Source organism: Schistocerca nitens, chromosome 5, assembly GCF_023898315.1.
Source record: "Schistocerca nitens isolate TAMUIC-IGC-003100 chromosome 5, iqSchNite1.1, whole genome shotgun sequence".
Classification (NCBI taxonomy): Eukaryota; Metazoa; Arthropoda; class Insecta; order Orthoptera; family Acrididae; genus Schistocerca; species Schistocerca nitens.
In genome coordinates, this window is record NC_064618.1 from 792,435,165 (window position 1) to 792,455,124 (window position 19,960).

At 42.8% G+C, this 19,960-nt stretch overlaps 1 protein-coding gene across 2 annotated transcripts in view; it reads left to right on the forward strand.

Annotated features, from left to right (window-relative positions):
- LOC126260023 (proton-coupled amino acid transporter 1-like) overlaps positions 1-19,960 on the forward strand; it is a 447,322-nt gene that overhangs the window by 257,552 nt on the left and 169,810 nt on the right. For both annotated transcript variants that reach the window (XM_049957187.1, XM_049957188.1), the window contains one exon: positions 18,999-19,109. In XM_049957187.1, the coding sequence (XP_049813144.1) occupies positions 18,999-19,109 (111 nt within the window). The remainder of the gene's footprint in view (positions 1-18,998; positions 19,110-19,960) is intronic.

Here is a 19,960-nt window from a genome sequence, read left to right on the forward strand (position 1 = left end):
GTTTTTCGCGCCAGGCAAATCGTCATCCCTACAGATCTGCTCCTGCGTACGAGAACAAGTAATATACTCTCAGCGTTTGAAGTGTACTGTGACCGGAAAGAATAGTGGCGTCGCGTTCTGTTCAGCTATCAATCGTGATTCTACACTAACCTGGATGATTAGGATATCAAGCTGGAGGACCATTCTCGGCGAGTATGGTAACGAACTGGGAAAACGTCTTAGTCTTCTAATGTTTTGGAGAGGTTCATCGGTGTTACTCTTAGTGTCGGGCTGTGGGGAGGCATCGGGTATGCATGTCTGGTAGTGACTGAGGGAACTCTTACAGCATAGCAGTACGTCACCGACATCCTGCGCTCTCACGTGAACCTCTCACCTGACAGTATCGTGTTGCCATTTTTCAACAGGACAACGCTCGTCCACAAATGGCCCATGAGTCTATGAACTGCCTGCGTGATGCTGATGTACTTCCGTGGTCAGAAAGATCCAGAGCTGTACCTTGGTTCAAATGGTTCTGAGCACTATGGGACTTAACTTCTGAGGTCATCAGTCTCCTAGAACTTAGAACTACTTAAACCTAATTAACCTAAGGACATCACACACATCCATGCCCGAGGCAGGATTCAAACCTGCGACCGTAGCAGTCGCGCCGTTCCAGACTGTAGCGCCTAGAACCGCTCGGCCACATCGGCCGAAGTGGCCGAGCGGTTCTAGGCGCTACAGTCTGGAACGGCGCGACTGCTACGGTCGCAGGTTCGAATCCTGCCTCGGGCATGGATGTGTGTGATGTCCTTAGGTTAATTAGGTTTAAGTAGTTCTAAGTTCTAGGAGACTGATGACTTCAGAAGTTAAGTCCCTCCGATAGAACATATGTGAAACCATCTCGGGCTTTGACTCCGTCCCAATGCCATTAACCAGTATATCAAGGACCAGTTACAACAGTTGGGGCCAGTTTGCCTCAAGAGACTATACAACGTCTTTATGATATCCATCCCAGTTGAAGCACTGCATGCATCGAGTCCAGAGGTGGCGTAATGTCATACTGATATATGGGTTCATCAGCCAAATTCTGTCTCCATTTTGTAATCACTCAAATAATATCACATACCCTCTCAACGTCTGAATTTTCTTTTCGTTTCCTCTTCCCTTTCTGGGCGCTTGAATTTTTCTATCAGCCAGTGTATTTTTTCTTCCTTTCATTGGTGTAAGGGAATAAGATTCCTTCAAAGTTAGTGATCTAGCAGCTGATGTAATTATACATTAGTACAGTGCTGTATTTGACCGTGTCTGTAAAGTTCGATGCAATCTTCCGATTTACAGCAGTATTAAATAGCGAAATGTATTTGAAATCTGCATATACGTTACCACCACAGCTATACAGTCTACTGGAAACAAATGAAAATTTGTGCCAGGCAGGGAATCGAATCCGGATTTCCCGCTTTTGTCAGCGGTCGCTTTAACAGCTGCGGTTATCCGAGCACGCCTCACAGAGAGATCCGAACTTCCATAACCCCAATTGTGTGACTGCCGCAAAGGAGGAACTGATTTAGTTTTCTCGTCAGGCTGCCTTGCCTCTGGCATGAAATACATTAGTGCAGTCTTTGTATCTGACAGTGTCCGTGAAGTTCATTGCAACGTTCCTTCGAATAGGCATGCACGCCAAGGTAACCAGACGAGAAAACTAAATAACTCTCTGTAACCGCTAGCTTTAAGTGGGATATCCTGGTTCGACTCCCGGTCCAGTAAAAATTTTCATTTGTTTCCAATCAATTGTATAGCTGTAGAGATATCATATTTACAATTTACAGAATACGTTTCATGATGTGGTTATGATTGCGCCGGTTTCTTTTCTGTTAACACCTATTTGGATCTGAAGTCCAATGGATCTCATTTCTGGCGAAATTCGCTTCATTCAAATGAATACAGCATCACAGGGAGTCCAGGTTTGTACTTAAAAAAAAAGAAAAAAAGGCGGTTCAAATGGCTCTAAGCACTATGCGACTCAACATCTGAGGTCATCACTTAGAAACTGCTTAAACCTAACTAACCTAAGGGCATCACACACATCCTTGCCCGAGGCAGGATTCCAACCTGCGACCGTAGCAGCAGCGCGGCTCCGGACTGAAGCGCCTAGAACCGCTCGGTCACAGGGGCCGGCGTTTGCCCCTCATTCGAGATCTTACGATACAGCCGATTTAATCTACACGACTCTGATCTAGTATTACAGATATGCGCTACGACGCATAGCAAATGCGGTAACCGAATGCTGCTGCAAGGTTCGAATCCTGCCTCGAGCATGGATGTGTGTGATCTCCTGAGGTTCGTTAGGTTTAAGTAGTTCTAAGTTTATGAGACTGTTAAGTCCCATAGTTCTTAGAGCCATTTGAAGCTGCTGCTAGGTCTCCATCACCAATATGCAAGTCGAATGATTCTAAGAAATCCGACTTTTACTGAAGAAGTTCTCGGAACACCTTGACTGCAGAGAGTATCAGGCGGCCTGACACGTTGGCCTCATAAGCGATTGGCCACCGGCGTATTCCAGATTCCGCACACACGCTACTCGCCGCCACGGAAGGCCTGACATAACGCTGGGGTCGGATTTTCCACTCGCCTGCGGTGGCCCGAGTCTGTCTTGGTTACTAATAAGGAGCTTCTCTGCTTGTTTCCGCACTGTGCCCAGACTCCAGCCAACCACAGCTTTCTGATCGTGGACGTCAGAGGTTCTTCCCTGGCAGAGCCCTGACGGCCATCATTCTGTGTCCTTCTGAGTGTGGCTTTCAGAGTGACTCCGACTCACTACTAATGTGATATTCTGCGTATTTTTTGTGCCGTGCATAACTGATACACGTGAGGAGTTTTACACCATATATCCAGCACAGCGTGCGACCGTAATACTAAAACTTACACGCCACACTAACATAAATGATACTTTCTGGTATCAGACATGCAGAAGTTATAAAGAGGAAAAATCGACGTTCTTGGTTCGAATGCCAGTCAGGCACTCTGTTTTGATGTGTAAGAAAGTTTCAAAACAGTGCATAATCTATTGCAGAGTGATAGATCAAATGTGGAAACAATCAGCTACTAAGCCGCTAAACCATTTGTCCGATACAGCCTTTCTTCCAGGAGGGCTAGCCCTGCAAAGTATGCAGGAGAACTGTGCTGTCTGGGAAATACACTACTGTCCATTAAAATTGCTACACCACGAAGATGACGTGCTACAGACGCGAAATTTAACCGGCAGGAAGGAGATGCTGTGATATGCAATTGATTAGCTTTTCAGAGCATTCACACAAAGTTGGCGCCGGTGGCGACACCTACAACGTGCTGACATGAGGAAAGTTTCCAATCGATTTCTCATACACAAACAGCAGTTGACCGGCGTTGCCTAGTGAAACGTTGTGATTCCTGGTGTAAGGAGGAGAATTGCGTACCATCACGTTTCCGACTTTGATAAAGGTCGGTTTGTAGCCTATCGCGATTGCGGTTTATCGTATCGCGACATTGCTGCTCGCGTTGGTCGAGATCCAATGACTGTTAGCAGAATATGCAATCGGTGGGTTCAGGAGGGTAATACGGAACGCCGTGCTGGATCCCAACGGCCTCGTATCACTAGCAGTCGAGATGACAGGCATCTTATCCGCATGGCTGTAACGGATCGTGCAGCCACGTCTCGATCCCTGAGTCTACACATGGGGACGTTTGCAAGACAACAACCATCTGCACGAACTGTTCGACGACGTTTGCAGCAGCATGGACTATGAGCTCAGAGACCATGGCTGCGGTTGCGCCTGCGACGGTGTACTCAATGACGAACCTGGGCGCACGAATGGCAAAACATCATTTTTTCGGATGAATCCAGGTTCTGTGTACAGCATCATGATGGTTGCATCCGTGTTTGGCGACATCGCGGTGAACGCACATTGGAAGCGTGTATTCGTCATCGCCATATTGGAGTATCACCTGGCGTGATGGTATAGGGTGCCACTAGTTACACGTCTCGGTCACCTCTTGTTTGCATTGACGCCACTTTGAACAGTGGACGTTACATTTCAGATGTGTTACGACCCGTGGCTCTACCCTCCATTCGATCCCTGCGAAACCCTACATTTCAGTAGGGTAATGCACGACCGCATGTTGCAGGTCCTGTTCGGGCCTTTCTGGATACAGAAAATGTTCGACTGTTGCCCTGGCCAGCACACTCTCCAGATCTCTCACCAATTGAAAACGTCTGGTCAATGGTGGCCGAGCAACTGGCTCGTCACAATACGCCAGTCACTATTCTTGATGAACTATGGTATCGTGTTGAAACTGCATGGGCAGCTGTACCTGTACACGCCATCCAAGCTCTGTTTGACTCAATGCACAGGCGTATCAAGGCCGTTATTACGGCCAGAGGTGGTTGTTGTGGGTACTGATTTCTCAGGATCTATGCACCCAAATTGCGTGAAAATGTAATCACATGTCAGTTCTTGTAAAATATATTTGTCCAATGAATACCCGTTTATGATCTGCATTTCTTCTTGGTGTAGCAGTTTTAATGGCCAGTAGTGTAAGAAAGACATCCTGGCGGAAGAAATGTTGTTAATCTTTCATGGATCGCTCAGCCGGTAAGAGCATGGCCAGATATAGATAAGGTTTCGCGCTCGAGTCCCGGGTGCTGGCACGCAGTTTTAATGTGTCAGCAAGATTATAAAAGAAAGGAAAGGTTGTCTTCAACCCAAAGTTTCAGCACTACCGTCCCTTACTACGATTCGTCGTTTCGAGGATGGTATGCTCTTTCCTGTCTTTCTCAGAGTTAGTTAGTTACATGTCCCGTAGTTCATCTGAACAATTCTTTCATCGAAATGATGTGGAACGAGTCAGTTTAAGGGATGTGTACACATCATTATTGTTAACATTAATGAACACATTATTAATTATTACTTTTAGTCCTACTTATCTAACTAACTTGATCTTTTGTTGTCTACTGGTTACCGCTTTTCAAGTAGAAATTCCTCATTGGAGTAGAAATTGTCTAGGGCAAACAACTTTAAATTAAATTTAAAAGTTACTTCGGAACTGTTCTAGGGCAAATGATCAAATATTTTGTTGCTGTACATTTTACTCGTTTCTGAGTCACTGACAGCTTTAGCCGTTAGTAATAAAGGTCATTTTTCGGTCTCGTGTTGTATGTGTGGACATCGTTCTCCTCAAACGGTGATGGATTATTTATGAAGAATTTCATTGGCGGATATACGTACTGTGACGGCGCAGTTAAAATGCCTAGTTTCTTGAAGAGGTGCCTACACGGCGTCCGTGGGTAAACACATATTATTCTTACTGCTTTTTCTTTCTTAGTGATGAGTTACCACAGAAAATTATTCTGTCAGATGTTATTGAGTGGGAATGAGCAACATAAGTCAGGAGGTTGATACTTTTATTTCCAAGATTGTCAATACACGAAGAGCAAAAGTGGCTGAACTTAGCCGGCCACGGTGGCCGTGCGGTTCTAGGCGCTGCAGTCCGTAACCGCAGGACTGCTACGGTCGCAGGTTCGAATCCTGCGTCGGGCATGGATGTATGTGATGTCCTTAGGTTAGTTAGGTTTCAGTAGTTGTAAGTTCTAGGGGACCGATGGCCTAAGATGTTAAGTCCCATAGTGCTCAGAGCCATTTTTTTTGGCTGAACTTAATTGTTTGAGAAGCTCAGTAATATGCTTCTTCCAGTTCAGGTTTTCATCAGTATGTACCCCCAAAAATTTGGAGCATTCTATCCAATTTACTGACTCCAACTCATGCGGCACATTAGTTGTTGGTACGACTATTTGTTGTAGAGAACTGAATGTAGTGTTTTTTTTTCATAATTTACGGGGAATCCATTTTCAGAGAACCGCTTGATAATTAATTGGAAAATATCATTTACCAACTCCACTGTAGCTTTTCCCTAATGGGATTTATTACACACCTAATATCGTCTGCATATAGTACCAATTTTGGTTGTTGGATAATGTTAAGTGGAAGATCATTCACATATACAAGGAAAAGGTCTGGACGAAAAGCGTGCCCTCTAGGATTCCCTTAGTGATCCAGAATGAGATTTTGACTCTGCAACGGAGTGTGCGCTGATATGAAACTTCCTGGCAGATTAAAACTGTGTGCCGGACCGAGACTCGAACTTGGGACCTTTGCCTTTCGCGGGCAAGTGCTCTACCCTCTGAGCTATCCAAGCACAGCTCACGCCCCGTCCTCACAGCTTTACTTCCGCCAGTACCTCGCCTCCTACCTTCCAAACTTTACAGAAGCTCTCCTGCGAACCTTGCAGAACTAGCACTCCTGATAGAAAGGATACTGCGGAGACATGGCTTAGCCACAGCCTAGGCTGTGTAGTTCTGCAAGGTTCGCAGGAGAGCTTCTGTCAAGTTTGGAAGGTAGGAGACGAGGTATTGGCAGAAGTAAAGCTGTGATGAGGGGGCGTGAGTCGTGCTTGGGTAGCTCAGATGGTAGAGCACTTGCCCGCGAAAGGCATAGGTCCCAAGTTCGAGTCTCGGTCCGGCACACAGTTTTAATCTGCCAGGAAGTTCCCTTAGTGCTTTTTCCCCAGTCACTAAAATTTTCTACCTTTCCGGAGTTATCTGTGTTGTGTTCTGCCCATTCGTCTAATGTAGGGTGCCCAGGACACATGCTTTCTCGGATCGCTAGACAAAAATTCAAGCAAATCGTATTTTTGAATTTTTATTACACTAAGATAAATGAAAATACTTAACTTTGCGAAATTACAACGAGGTATCGCAAGTAATGGGCGACAGACAAATAAGAAGTTTCTTCAGTATACAAATTTTTATACAAGTGAAACAATGCAAGGCTGTAGCATTCGTAGACTGCCTAGACTTCAATTCGGGCTGCGGCCAGGCGGAGTCGCGCTTTTATTCTCTTGGCCCAGATGCCGCTCCCGTCTCGGCGTCGTCCTAGAGAGGGGTCTTTCAGCATACTACTGGCTGACGTCACAGCCCCCTCTGCCCGTCCGTCAGCGCTTGACGTTACGCCGGAACAGTCTGAATTACTGAGCACAACATTATGCATCCTCTTTGTTAAGTAGGGCTCAGACTAGCTGGGTATAATTTCATCAGTGCAATAAAACTTGAGTTTTTCTAAAAGAGTAATATGATCTACACAATCAAACGCCTTGAAAATATCACAACAAATACCAAATGGAGGTGTATATCTATTTAAGGCTTATATTGTTTGATGAGTGAATGTATAAACAGCACACTCAGTCGAGCAGCCCTTCTGGAACCCAAACCGTGGTGCACTAAGTACATTGCGTCCATTTAGGTGTGCGACTGCTCTATGGTACATTACATTTTCAAATATTTCGGAAAGAGTTGTTAGTAAGGAAACTGGACGCTAATTGCTGAAGTCCGTCTTATCACCTTTCGTACGAAGTTTGTAATGTTGTTGCATTAATTTGCTATGAAAGCGATGCTGATGTTCAAGACCATAAGAGTGGGTTAAAAGCTGTGAGCTATCTGAGGAAGTTAACCTTGCATTACTGCGCAACTGTTTCACAAGGTATCCAGTCTAGCTTTCCAAATTCCCAACCAGACTAACATTAATTATAATATTTTAATAGTCATACGTCAACCGGTGATATATATATATATATATATATATATATATATATATATATATATATATATATACTGATTTATTTTTATTTAAATTCTCTTATATATATATATATATATATATATATATATATATATATATATATATATATATAAAATAAATAAATCAGTTTATATTTGGAAATTTATTTTAACATTGATCATTGAAATTTCAGCATATTAAACTTGATTCATAACTAAACTGGTGCCTTATTTAGGATTGTGAAAATGTGAGATTGTAATCTTACGGAACACATCAAATACGGAGCCAAGATTGGGAGACTGCATACAACACTGCATTCATAAAATAACACACGAAGAACGTTGAAACATATCCAAGAGGAAATTAACCACAACCAACCGATTCAATTTTCACCCAAAGAAGTTACGTTCGTAGCGCAATCCTGTCCGTCATGTAATTACCACACACTGGTATACTAAATTCATACTAACTCTCTGTGAAATCTTCCCAAAAAGAATAGCTGAGGGCTACTTTGATGAATACACCACATGCTTCACGTGGTCAACTTGGTTTACACAAAGAGTAACTCCACAATAATTTTGATAATTAAAATAAATTAGATCGAAAAGCAATTTACAAAAGAAAAACTTTGAACTGGTTACTATCGTCTTACTATTAACCTGATGGGTCAAACAATTGTATAAGGACGTGGTACTCGTCTCACAGAGTACACCCCAAGTGGGTTGAACATAAAGAAAAGTTGCTATATTGAAAAATATTGTCAAGACGAGACGTTATAATCTCATGCACATTCGCATTTAAGATTGATGATCTTAGTTAGAGTTACTGATCAACACGTGGATCCACTTTACTCACAAAGCAGTGACAAAGCAACTACCGGAATATATTCTGAACTTCACACTCGAATTACACTGCATAGCAATTTAAGATAACATTAGATATTTTAGAGCTAAACCTGAAATAAAGGTGATTAAATTTTCAGTTAGGCTGATCTTAAGAAATCCATTGTCCTACAGACTTAGCAGACACGCGCTTAGCCGGAGATCTTACCACTTCAGACGCTCGCCGCAGACAGACTGACCTGCTGGGCTCCTACCGAGCGTGCTTCACAAATACAAACGGAAGTGACCAGAGAGGCAGCTTCCTATACCAACATGACAAGGGACGGACAGGACCATACTAAGAATAGAAACCTCTCTGTTTTTAGAAAACGTAGCTACCTGTTCCGACGTTGGTCCTACTGTTCTCTAGCAGACAGGATTGTCTGCTACCCTCAAGCATGCAACTAGAAATACATTTGCTCATTCATCCTCTCACACAGAAGGGAAGGGGGCTGACAGTATCTTATCATATACAGTATATAAAAGAAAGCGGATGTAGGTTCCGTATGAGACTGTGTGACATGAATTACACATAAACTGTGTTTTAAAGTGTAGTAGTGTGACAGATCGTTCTTGTTTATGTGTAAAAGTAACACGTTTCACTTCTCAGTCTCTTCCCAGATAGTCAGAAACACCACAGTAAATTTAGAGGACGAATTTATGCCGTAAATGACAACAGATTTAAGAAATTAACATGAAAGGAATCCAACAGAGACCTTTCAAGTTGTTTAACAATTGTTTATTTTAACCTGTCTGGAAAAATGCCCTGCGCAATTGATGCATTGCATACATCATTAAGGACATTACTTACTAAGTTGGAACAACCGACCCACACGAACTTTTGTTTCGTAGAATTTTTAGTATTGTATTAATTTCACTGAAGGATGTTGGTGCTACTTCTAGTCGCTTAATGTTCCGTGAAATGATATTTTAAATATATTCTCTTGCTTCTTCAGCTGAACCGTATAATCCTATACTTGCTGCTACATTTAGAAGGTGATTTTTAAAAGTACTTGCAAATTGTGAATTATCAGTCACAGCATTATCATTTAGTTTAATTGTCATGGCATCTTGTACACTGACTGGCTGTCGTGTCTCCCGTTTGACAAGGCCTCATATAGGTTTAATTTTATTACCTGTATTATTTATTTTCGTCAGCCCGTGACTTTCCTTAAAATATTAGATTATTTTTCGTAGTATGTAAGTAATGTTCGGACCTTGACTTAATCTGGCTTTCACATAAATTTCCATCTTCCTCTTACATAAGATTTTAATTCTCTTTCTTATCCATGGCTTACTGTTTTCCCCTTCGGGTATCCTCTGGATAATTTTTTATGAAAGTAACTTTCAAGTACTTACACAAATTTACTATAGAATAAATTGAATTTGACGGTAGTATCTGTTTGTATATATACGTCATTTCGCACCACGCCCTTAGCTTACCTCTGACATCAGTTACATAGTTATATGGGGGCTACAGCCTAACGTGGACTCCGAATCCCGGAAACTTCGTATTTTGCACATATGCAGATCACTGCAAGAGGCGGATGAAGCGACAAGAGATCCTACGACCGACTGAGAACTAAATTCCTTGTCCGACACACTTTTCCACTTTTCTGTGATATTATAAGAACTCAGTTTATCTCATCTTGTTTTAACACTGAATTTTACAAATATTTAAACCATGAGTGCCCAGCTTTACATTAACGGTACACGTGACAAGACGAGACTTATTAATTTTCTGGACAACAGTAAACGGCTATAATCTTATTATGGATATTTAATGATTGTTGAACATCTGCTTTACAGTCTTGTGTTAGTAGTTTTGAGAAGCTATTCAATACTGTGAACAATTGCCAATCGGTTCAAAATGTTCAAATGTGTGTGAAATCTTATGGGACTTAACTGCGAAGGTCATCAGTCCCTAAGCTTACACACTACTTAACCTAAATTATCCTAAGGACAAACACACACACACCCATGCCCGAGGGAGGACTCGAACCTCCACCGGGATCAACCTCACAGTCCATGACTGCAGCGCCGTAGACCCCTTGGCTAATCCCACGTGGCTTGCCAATAGGATTTAAACATTTATCCTACAACCAGACTCTCAGAGTACGAATAAAAATTTAAAAAACCTATTTTTCTTGTTCAAGAACTGTAAAGAATCCCTAACAAACAGTCGTACATCATTTATTGAAACCTTTGCGACATTATTTATAGCACGTAAACGAGCTACATTTTCAGCGTTACATAAAAGTAAAGCTAAACACTACTGCGAGCACTTTAAAAATTGTTACTTACTTTTGAAAACTTGTTTACAAGTTTTATTTTGATAATTTTTCTCGATTTCTTCACATTTTCCATGCAGCTATTTTGCCTTAGCTCCCGTGCTCATCCTATTTATTTCATTCCTAAGCGATTGTATTTCTGTATTCCCTTATTTCCAGGAACTTCTTTTTACTTCCTTCTTTCGTCGATCAATTAAATTATTTCTTCTGTTACCCTTGGTTTATTCACAGTTGCCTTCTTTCTTTCTTTCGCTTACGCCATAGTCCCGCAGCGATCGCAGGGTCGGCGCGGTTAGAACGGATTTGGCAAGGTTAGTTTTAGGGGTGGCCAGATGCCCTTCCTGCAGCCACCCCGTACCCCCAACGACGGAATTAGCGTACCCCAGCTGTCTGTGTCTCGTGTAATCCATGGAATAGTGCGAATGTGTTCAGATGTCTGCGAGCCGTGTAACTGAGGCGGGACGTGGGGACCAGCCCGGTATTCACCTAGCGGGATGTGGGAAACCGCCTAAAAACCACATCCAGGCTGGCTGGCACACCGGCCCTCGTCGTTAATCCGCCGGGCGGATTCGATCCGGAGCCGGCGCGCTTACCCGAGTCCAATAAGCAGCGCGTTAGCGATCTCGGCTACCCTGGCTGGTCTCACAGTTGCCTTCTTTGTGCCTACATTTTTCTTTCCGTTTCTCTGAGTGCTCTTTTTAGAGACGACCGTTCCTCTTCAGTCGAACTGCCCCCTGAGCTCTTCCTTATCGCAGTATCCTCAGAATCAGAGAACTTCAAGCGAATCTCTTCACTATTTAGTACTTCCGTATCTCACCTCTTTGCCCTTGTTTCTTCCTGTCTAGAATCTTGAACTTCTGCCTACTCTTCATCGCTACTAAATTAAGGATCTCAGTAGCGCAATAGAAATTCCACTGTTAAATGCAGAGGAGAGAGCGAATAGGTGGAAAGAATATTGAAGGCCTCTATGAGGGTGAAGACTTGTCTGATGACGTAATAGAAGAAAAAATAGGAGTCGATATAGAAGAGATAGGGGATCCAGTATTAGAATCAGAATTTAGAAAATATTTGGAAGATTCAAGACCGAGTAATGCTATGGGGATAGATAACATTCCATCAGAATTTCTAAAATCATTTGGGAAGGTGCCAACGAATCACTTATTCAGCGAGAAACTTAACATCAGGATTGGAGATCACGAAGTAGAAGTTAAGGAATTCTGCTACTTAGGCAGCAAACTAACCCGTGACGGACGGAGCAGAGAGGTCATAAAAAGCGGACTAGCACTGGCAGAAAGGGCATTCCTGGCCAGTAGAAGTCTACTAGTATCAGACATAGGCATTCATTTGAGAAATAAATTTCTGAAAACATACATTTGGAGCACAGCGTTCTGTGGTAGCGAAGCACTGACTGCGGCAAAACCAGCACAGAACAGAATTGAAGCGTTGAGATGTGGTGCTACAGAATTTTTGAAAATTAGGTAGACTGATAAGGTAAGGAATGGGGAGGTTCTCCGGAGAATCGGCGAGGAAAGGAATATATGGAAAGCACTGACAAGAAGAAGAGACAAGTTGGTGGGAAATCGGTTAAGACATCACCGAATAACATACGAGGCGTGTTTTTTTTAAGTAAGCACAGTATTGAAATTAAAAAAAGACGTGCTAAGATATCTCAATAATTTTATTTTTATATGAAAGCCTGTACCTTAATCTACTTTTCTACATAATTTGCGTCAATATTGAGGCACGTGTCATAACGTTGTACCAGTTTTTGAGTACCCTCCTCATCGAAGTCTGCCGCTTGACTTGCTAACCACTGCATCACCACTGTTTTGACTTCGTCATCGTCCTGAAGACGCTGACCGCCCTTGTGTTTCTTCAAGTGCAGGAACTGATGGTAGTCACTGGTCGAAAGATCGGGACTGTACGGAGGATAATGTAGAGTTTCCCGTAGAAAAGATGTGATGAGATCTTTGGTCTGATTTGCCACATGCGGACGGGCATTGACTTGCAGCAAAACAATGCCCTTGCTCAACTTCCATGGACTGTTGCCTTGATTCTGGTGTGACGTAGGCCACCCATGTTTCATCGCCCGTAACAATTTGGCTTAAGAAATGATCACCGTCGTTGTGGTACCGCTCAAGGAAAGTCAATGCACTGTCTAAACGTTTGGTTTTGTGCACATACGTCAACATTGTCGGTACCCAACATGCCCACAATTTTCGGTAATTCAAGTGCTCGGTCACAATGCCATACAAAACACTACGAGAAACATTAGGAAAGTTATCTAGCAAGGAGGAAATCGTAAACCATATGTTTTCTCTCACCTTATTGTCCACTTCCTGCACCAAACTTTCATTAACGACCGAAGGACGTCCACTCCGTTGTTCATAATGCACATTTGTGCGGCCATCTTTAAATCCTCTCATCCACTTTCTTACCATACCATCAATCATAATGTTTTCTCCGTAAACTGCACAGATCTCACGATGAATATCGATCGCTTTTAGGCCTTTAACACTAAGAAATCTTATAGCAGCCCGTACTTCACAGTCGGCGTGACTCACGATCATCGGAGGCATCTTAAACACTCAGTACACGAAGTAAACAAGGAAGAATCAGACTGTAATGGCGTCAGTGCGTAGACTAAGGTATAGGCTTTCATGTAAAAATAAAATTATTGAGATATCTTGGCACGTCTTTTTTTAATTTCAAAACAGTACTTAAAAAAATCACGCCTTGTACATGGTACTAGAGGGAGCTGTCGAGCGTAAAAATTATGGAGGAAGACACAGATTGCAATACATCCAGAAAAATCGTATCATCAAACTTGCCTCCTTCCAAAGTGGCAGGAAATAAAGATGAAAGATACGATATTTACGATATTGCAGTACCTGCGTTATTCCGAATTGCAATGTTAAGTTTCTTCCTACACGCAAGCATATCCGAAGGAACAGGCACTGCGACGACTACAGCCGTCATGAAATACGTGAAATGTATTTGCACTTCCGAATGTGAACTACGAGCAGCTGCACAATGGAATGACGACAGTGAAAATTTGTGCATGAACGGGACTCGACCCCGGATTGCTCGCTTATCACGAGCGGTCGCCTTTCCATTCGGCTATCCGTGCACGACTCGCAGTCGGACCCAAACTTCCATGTGTCGTCAACCATGTGCCTACATACTGTACTCGTACACCCGTTATGTATATTGACATACAGGGGAGACATTTTACTTGAAAGTCTTTGCCCGGTGACGACATATAAATACGATATTTCAGAGCCTGTGTCATTCCGAATTACGAAGTAAAGTTCTTTCTGACATGCATGCAAAGTTCAGCTTATTTTCAGCTTGTAGATTAGTAGAGAAACGTTGCAGATTCTTGTAAGATTTATGAGGACCTTTCCACCGTCGTGCAAATTAAACGATAGTAACACTTCACACAAATGATGTAGCGAAAGTATGTGAGACTGCTCCCCATTCTCTGCCTATCTCCTCCTTCCCACTCTCTCTCTCTCTCTCTCTCTCTCTCTCTCTGTCTCTCTCTCTCTCTCTCTCTCTCTCTCTCTCTCTCCTATGCAATCCTGTTATCACCCTCACCCCCATCTCATCTCATCAGTACATTTGCTCTTCCCCACCCTCTCTGTCCATCTTCTATGTCACCCTGTTATCACTCCCACCTCCACCACAATGAAATGTGGTGCTTACAGGCACAATATTTCTTTTCAGAATGTAAGTAAAATGAGTACAAAGTAGGGTTGAAATCAATACAGGGGCTTAGGAGGAGATGTGTAACATACATACATAAAATATATGTATGTATTGTGTTGTGTCTAGCTCATACAGCATAGACACAATGAGGTAGCTAGGTGCACGCTAAACTAACGCAGACGGGCTTGAAGTTCTGGAACAGGATACTGGATGAAAACTATAAAGAAAAGAATAGAGCTTCTCATATACTTAACTTTTATTCTCTTGTTGGAATACATCTCTCTTGAATATTAGTACGCTATAAGCACTGATACAAATGGCGCCTTGCTAGGTAGTAGCTATGGACTAAGCTGAAGGCTATTCAATCTGTCTCTCGGCAAATGAGAGGAAGGCGTCGTACTTCTGGTCGCAAGCAATGTCGTCCGTACAACTGGGGCGAGGTCTAGTCCGTGTCTTGTGACCTGCCATGTGGTGGCGCTAGGTTGCGATTACACAGTGGCGACACGCGGGTCCGACATGTACTACAGGACCGCGGCCGATTTAAGTTACCACCTAGCAAGTGTGGTGTCTAGCGGTGACACCACATATTGTATTTGTGTAAGTGTTGATTCAATAAATTAAGTTGAAATTACCTGTGGGGTGTGGGCATTCTTTGGTGGAGGTTGGCGGGCAGAGTAAATCACAAGAAACTTGATGACAGTGAAAGCTTTATTCACATCTCAACAGTTTGTAATGGTAGACTTGTCCCATGTCATCATGTCATAATTGTGTGGGTGATGGACATATAATTCACAGACTACAGTGCATGTTGTGTAGAGGTGACGTAGCCAACAATCACTATGTTTGGCTCAGAAAGGCAGTTAAGAGACCTTGTAACATGTGCGTTACCTGGTGGCCATCAGTGTTGGCTCAACAGCAAGGTGCACGCCAAAGTCAGTTTAAACTAGTACTTATTAAAGTACAATAACGCAGTATTGGTTGGTTGGTTGTTTGGGGAAGGAGACCATACAGCGTGGTCATCGGTCTCATCGGATTAGGGAAGGAAGTCGGCCGTGCCCTTTCAGAGGAACCATCCCGGCATTTGCCTGGAGTGATTTAGGGAAATCACGGACAACCTAAATCAGGATGGCCGGACGCGGGATTGAACCGTCGTCCGCCCGAATGCGTAACGCAGTATTATCCTCTTCGAGAGACATCCGTTCATTACAGCATCACAGCCGAGAATTTTGAATTTTGTCATCACCATTCTAGATGGATCGCTGATGTCTGAGAATATTGCAGCACTTCAGAGCGGATCACCGTAAAAGTTATTTGAGTTACTGGACGTCGTAGGATGACAAGGAAAGCGTATTGAAAGAGCACCAGGTGGCTGCAACTCTGTTGCGAGACAGCTCGCAACAGGAAGCTGTTGCCTAACCTGTTAGGCGAAAGAAACCGTTCACGTGAAGAGTTTATCTTTCATATTTGTCGTACCAGCATTACGTGAGCCTTGCACAAACTTGCTACAGAGCACACCTGAAACTTCCTCAGGCTTTGCATAAAGATCATGACTCCCCTTGGGATGCACAGATAGCAAGTAACCATTCTTTCAGTTCGCAGTATTTGAAACCTTTGTCAAGATAACCCTATAAGTGTATAACTTTTCTTCCTGCTTGTTTTCTTATGCTATCAATCGTTATAGTGAATATCATGCCGTTGTGGGACGTTGTCTGGAAACGTGCCGTGAAAAAGTCTTAAGATAACTGGCCGAAAATTGTCTTCAGACGTTTCGATTGCAGTAGCCGGTATTATTCTAACACATTTCTTAACGAGCGATACTCATTAAAAATGGAACCTAACTTGCCGATAAACGTACTATCTGTATTTCAATTTAAAAAACCTACCTGTTACCAACTGTTCGTCTAAAATTGTGAGCCGTATGTTTGTGACTATTACAGTAACATCTGTCACAAAGCGAAAAAAGTGGTCCAACTAAAACATTCATATTTCTTTACGTACTACACGAATATGTAATAAAAAATGGGGGTTCCTATTTAAAAAAAACGCAGCTGATATCCGTTTGACCTATGGCAGCGTCATCTAGCGGGCCAACCATAGCGCTATCTGGTTTCCCCCTTCAAGCTAGACGAGTCTCGTTTGATGCTTATTTCGTGAGATATTTGGCCCGGTCACTATCAATGTACCACCCTGTATATATAGCCATCTACACTTAAAACGTACATTTAAGTCAGAAATGTCATAAACCGCGTAGAAAGCGGCAATTGAGTTCGAAAGAAGGAAAATCGTTTACGATTAGTGGGGTGAATGGAATGCCGGACATTTACCACGCCGGACATTTGCCACACTTGCCCCTTCGCCAGGTAGCGATCCCACGGGTAAAGGCGCTCTTCCTCGTACTACTTCTGTCCGTTTTCAAACCGCCGTCTCCACATCTTACTCGATACAACCAGTACGTAAGGGACCTTCTTCTTCGACATCTTGGCGAAATACAGAGCTTCGTTTCCGAAATCTAAATATTTATAACTTTTGGGAAACGGAAGCAATACCGACGATTATGTCAGTATGTAATTAGTTCTGCAAGTATAAATATAGATTCCTCTGTCTGTAGCGTAGCTTCCTTTCACGCTTACTGATTGCGATAGAAACAGTCCATCGGCATGGGAGCAACAAGAAAGGAACGATGTTAAGAGAATGCGAATGTACGCTGATCGTTTATTTTTGATCACTGCATTTGTGCCTGCTTTAATTACTACAACTGCTTGCCCAAAAGACAATAAGGAAAGAAGAAATGGGGATGTGAATGTTTGAAAAGAAGAACGACATACTCCATATTAATTTACTCTGTAAAATCAGATATCCCTTGCGGCGAAACATTAGTTAATAAAGTGTAGCGGGACAATGTTCAAAACATGACTGAAAATACGTTCACTATATAGAGATAAGAACATCTATGATTGACTTGTCATCTAAAGTCGACGTACAATTTTAAAATGTTAGAAATAAGGAAATTGAGTAATACAGAATGCTATGTTTGTAATGTACGTTGTTGTTCTACATTGTTTAGCTCTGGTATTTACAGGGTCAGAGAGAAAACATCCTAGGTTTTGGAGGGAAAAGCCGTAATTGTAATTATCTTCACTGCAACGGAAACAAGAAGCACAACTAAAGGAAAAATAATGTAATGTGCGTTTCAGCTCACAAGCGACATTGAAGCAGGTAGTTCCTGTGACTTAGTATGGGCACAGGTTATATTCGAAAACCGGAATAAATTAATAAATGGCTCCTTTTACCGACTCCCGGTCTCCGATGAAACAGTTGCTGATGAGTTTGAAGAAAACTTGAGTCTCATCACAAATAGGTACGCTACTCATACAATTATAGTTGGCAGTGACTTCAATCTATCTTACGTATGTTGAAAAAAATGCATTTTCAGACCCTATTGTAGATAGAAAACAACTTCCGTAATTGTTCTAAATACTTTTTTAAAAATTATTTTCAACAGTTAGTTCACGAGGCCATTCAAATTGTAAATAGTTACGAAAACACACTTGACCTCTTAGCCACAAGTAATCCTGAGCATCACGACGGATACAGGGATTACAGTCGTAGCGAGGCTCAATTCTGTAACAAAGAAATTCACCAAAACTAAACGCGCAATATATCCATTCATAAAAGCAGCTAAAAAGTTAGTTGACGTCTCTCTAGAGAGACAGTCTCCAATCCTTCCAAGCTATGTAAGTGGAGACCATATGTGGCTTAAGTTCAAAGAAATAGTATCAACAGCACTCGAGAGATTCGTACCAAATAAATTAATAAGAGACGGAACAGATCCTCCATGGTACACAAAACACGACAGAAAGCTGCTGCAGGAGCACCGAAAAAGGCACGTAATATTTAGACGAACGCAAAATATCCCAGATTGGCGAAGTTCTACTGCGGCTCGAAATTTGATGCGGATTTCAATGCGAGATGCATTTAATAGTTCCTAAAACGAAGGTCTCTCTAGAAATAAGGCAGAAAATCCAAAGAGATTCTGGTTCTATGTCAAGTAAAGTAGCGGAAAGACTCAGTACGTAACTTTACTGGGCGAAGTGATGAGGAGGAGGAGGGGGAGACGAGGGACCCAACCCTTCGGAGCAGGTAAAATCGTGGCAAATGTCCGGCGTGGCAAATGTCCGCACACCGGTGAATGACCTCCCTGATTCCTCCAGACAACAATACCATACGATTCTTATTCATCCCGTTAATCCAGAACGTAAGTATTACTACGTAGTACTTACTGACTATTACCTACGGGACAGTGCTGATAAAATGCGACGCCTAGGCCCAAGGGAGGCCTGTGAAGCGTGCCGCGGTGACACGGCGAGACGCCCTTGGCAGCCGCTGGACAAACACCCCAAGCGCGGTCGCGCGCGGAATGCGAATGCCCCGCGACCGTCACTCGCGCTCTCGACGCTGGAGGCCCTGACCCACTGCTCCGTCTGTTGCAGGAAGCGCAGCATGGTGGCCAAGAACAACCCCACCGTGCAGGGCATCGACAACTACGCCCTCGACATCGTCATCAAGAACGACGAGTTGCCTCCCAAGGATGCCAGCGTCGGGTAAGTGACGAATTGCTCCGTTGCTTCTCTCTAACATATGCCTACAAGCTTCACTGCACTTCTAATCCCTGCAATATAATTCCAATCCCAAAGAAAGCAGGTGTTGACAGATGTGAAATTTACCGAACTATCAGTTTAATAAGTCACAGCTGCAAAATACTAAACGAATTCTTTTCAGACGAATGGAAAAACTGGTAGAAGCCAACCTCGGGGAAGATCAATTTGGATTCAGTAGAAATGTTGGAACACGTGAGGCAATACGGACCCTACGACTTATCTTAGAAAATAGATTAAGGAAAGGCAAACCTACGTTTCTAGCATTTGTAGACTTAGAAAAAGCTTTTGACAACGTTGACTGGAATACTCTCTTTCAAATTCTAAAGGTGGCAGGGGTAAAATACAGGGAGCGAAAGGCTATTTACAATTTGTACAGAAACCAGATGGCAGTTATAAGAGCCGAGGGGCATGAAAGGGAAGCAGCGGTAGGGAAGGGAATGAGACAGGGTTGTAGCCTCTCCCCGATGTTATTCAATCTGTATATTGAGCAAGCAGTAAAGGAAACAAAAGAAAAATTCGGAGTAGGTATTAAAGTCCATGGAGAAGAAATAAAAACTTTGAGGTTCGCCGATGACGTAATTCTGTCAGAGACAGCAAAGCACCTGGGAAGAGCAGCTGAACGGAAAGGACAGTATTTTGAAAGAAGGATATAAGATCAACATCAACAAAAGCAAAATGAGAATAATGGAGTGTAGTCGAATTAAGTCGGGTGATGCTGAGGGAATTAGATTAGGAAATGAGGCACTTAAAGTAGTAACGGAGTTTTGCTATTTGGGGAGCAAAATAACTGATGA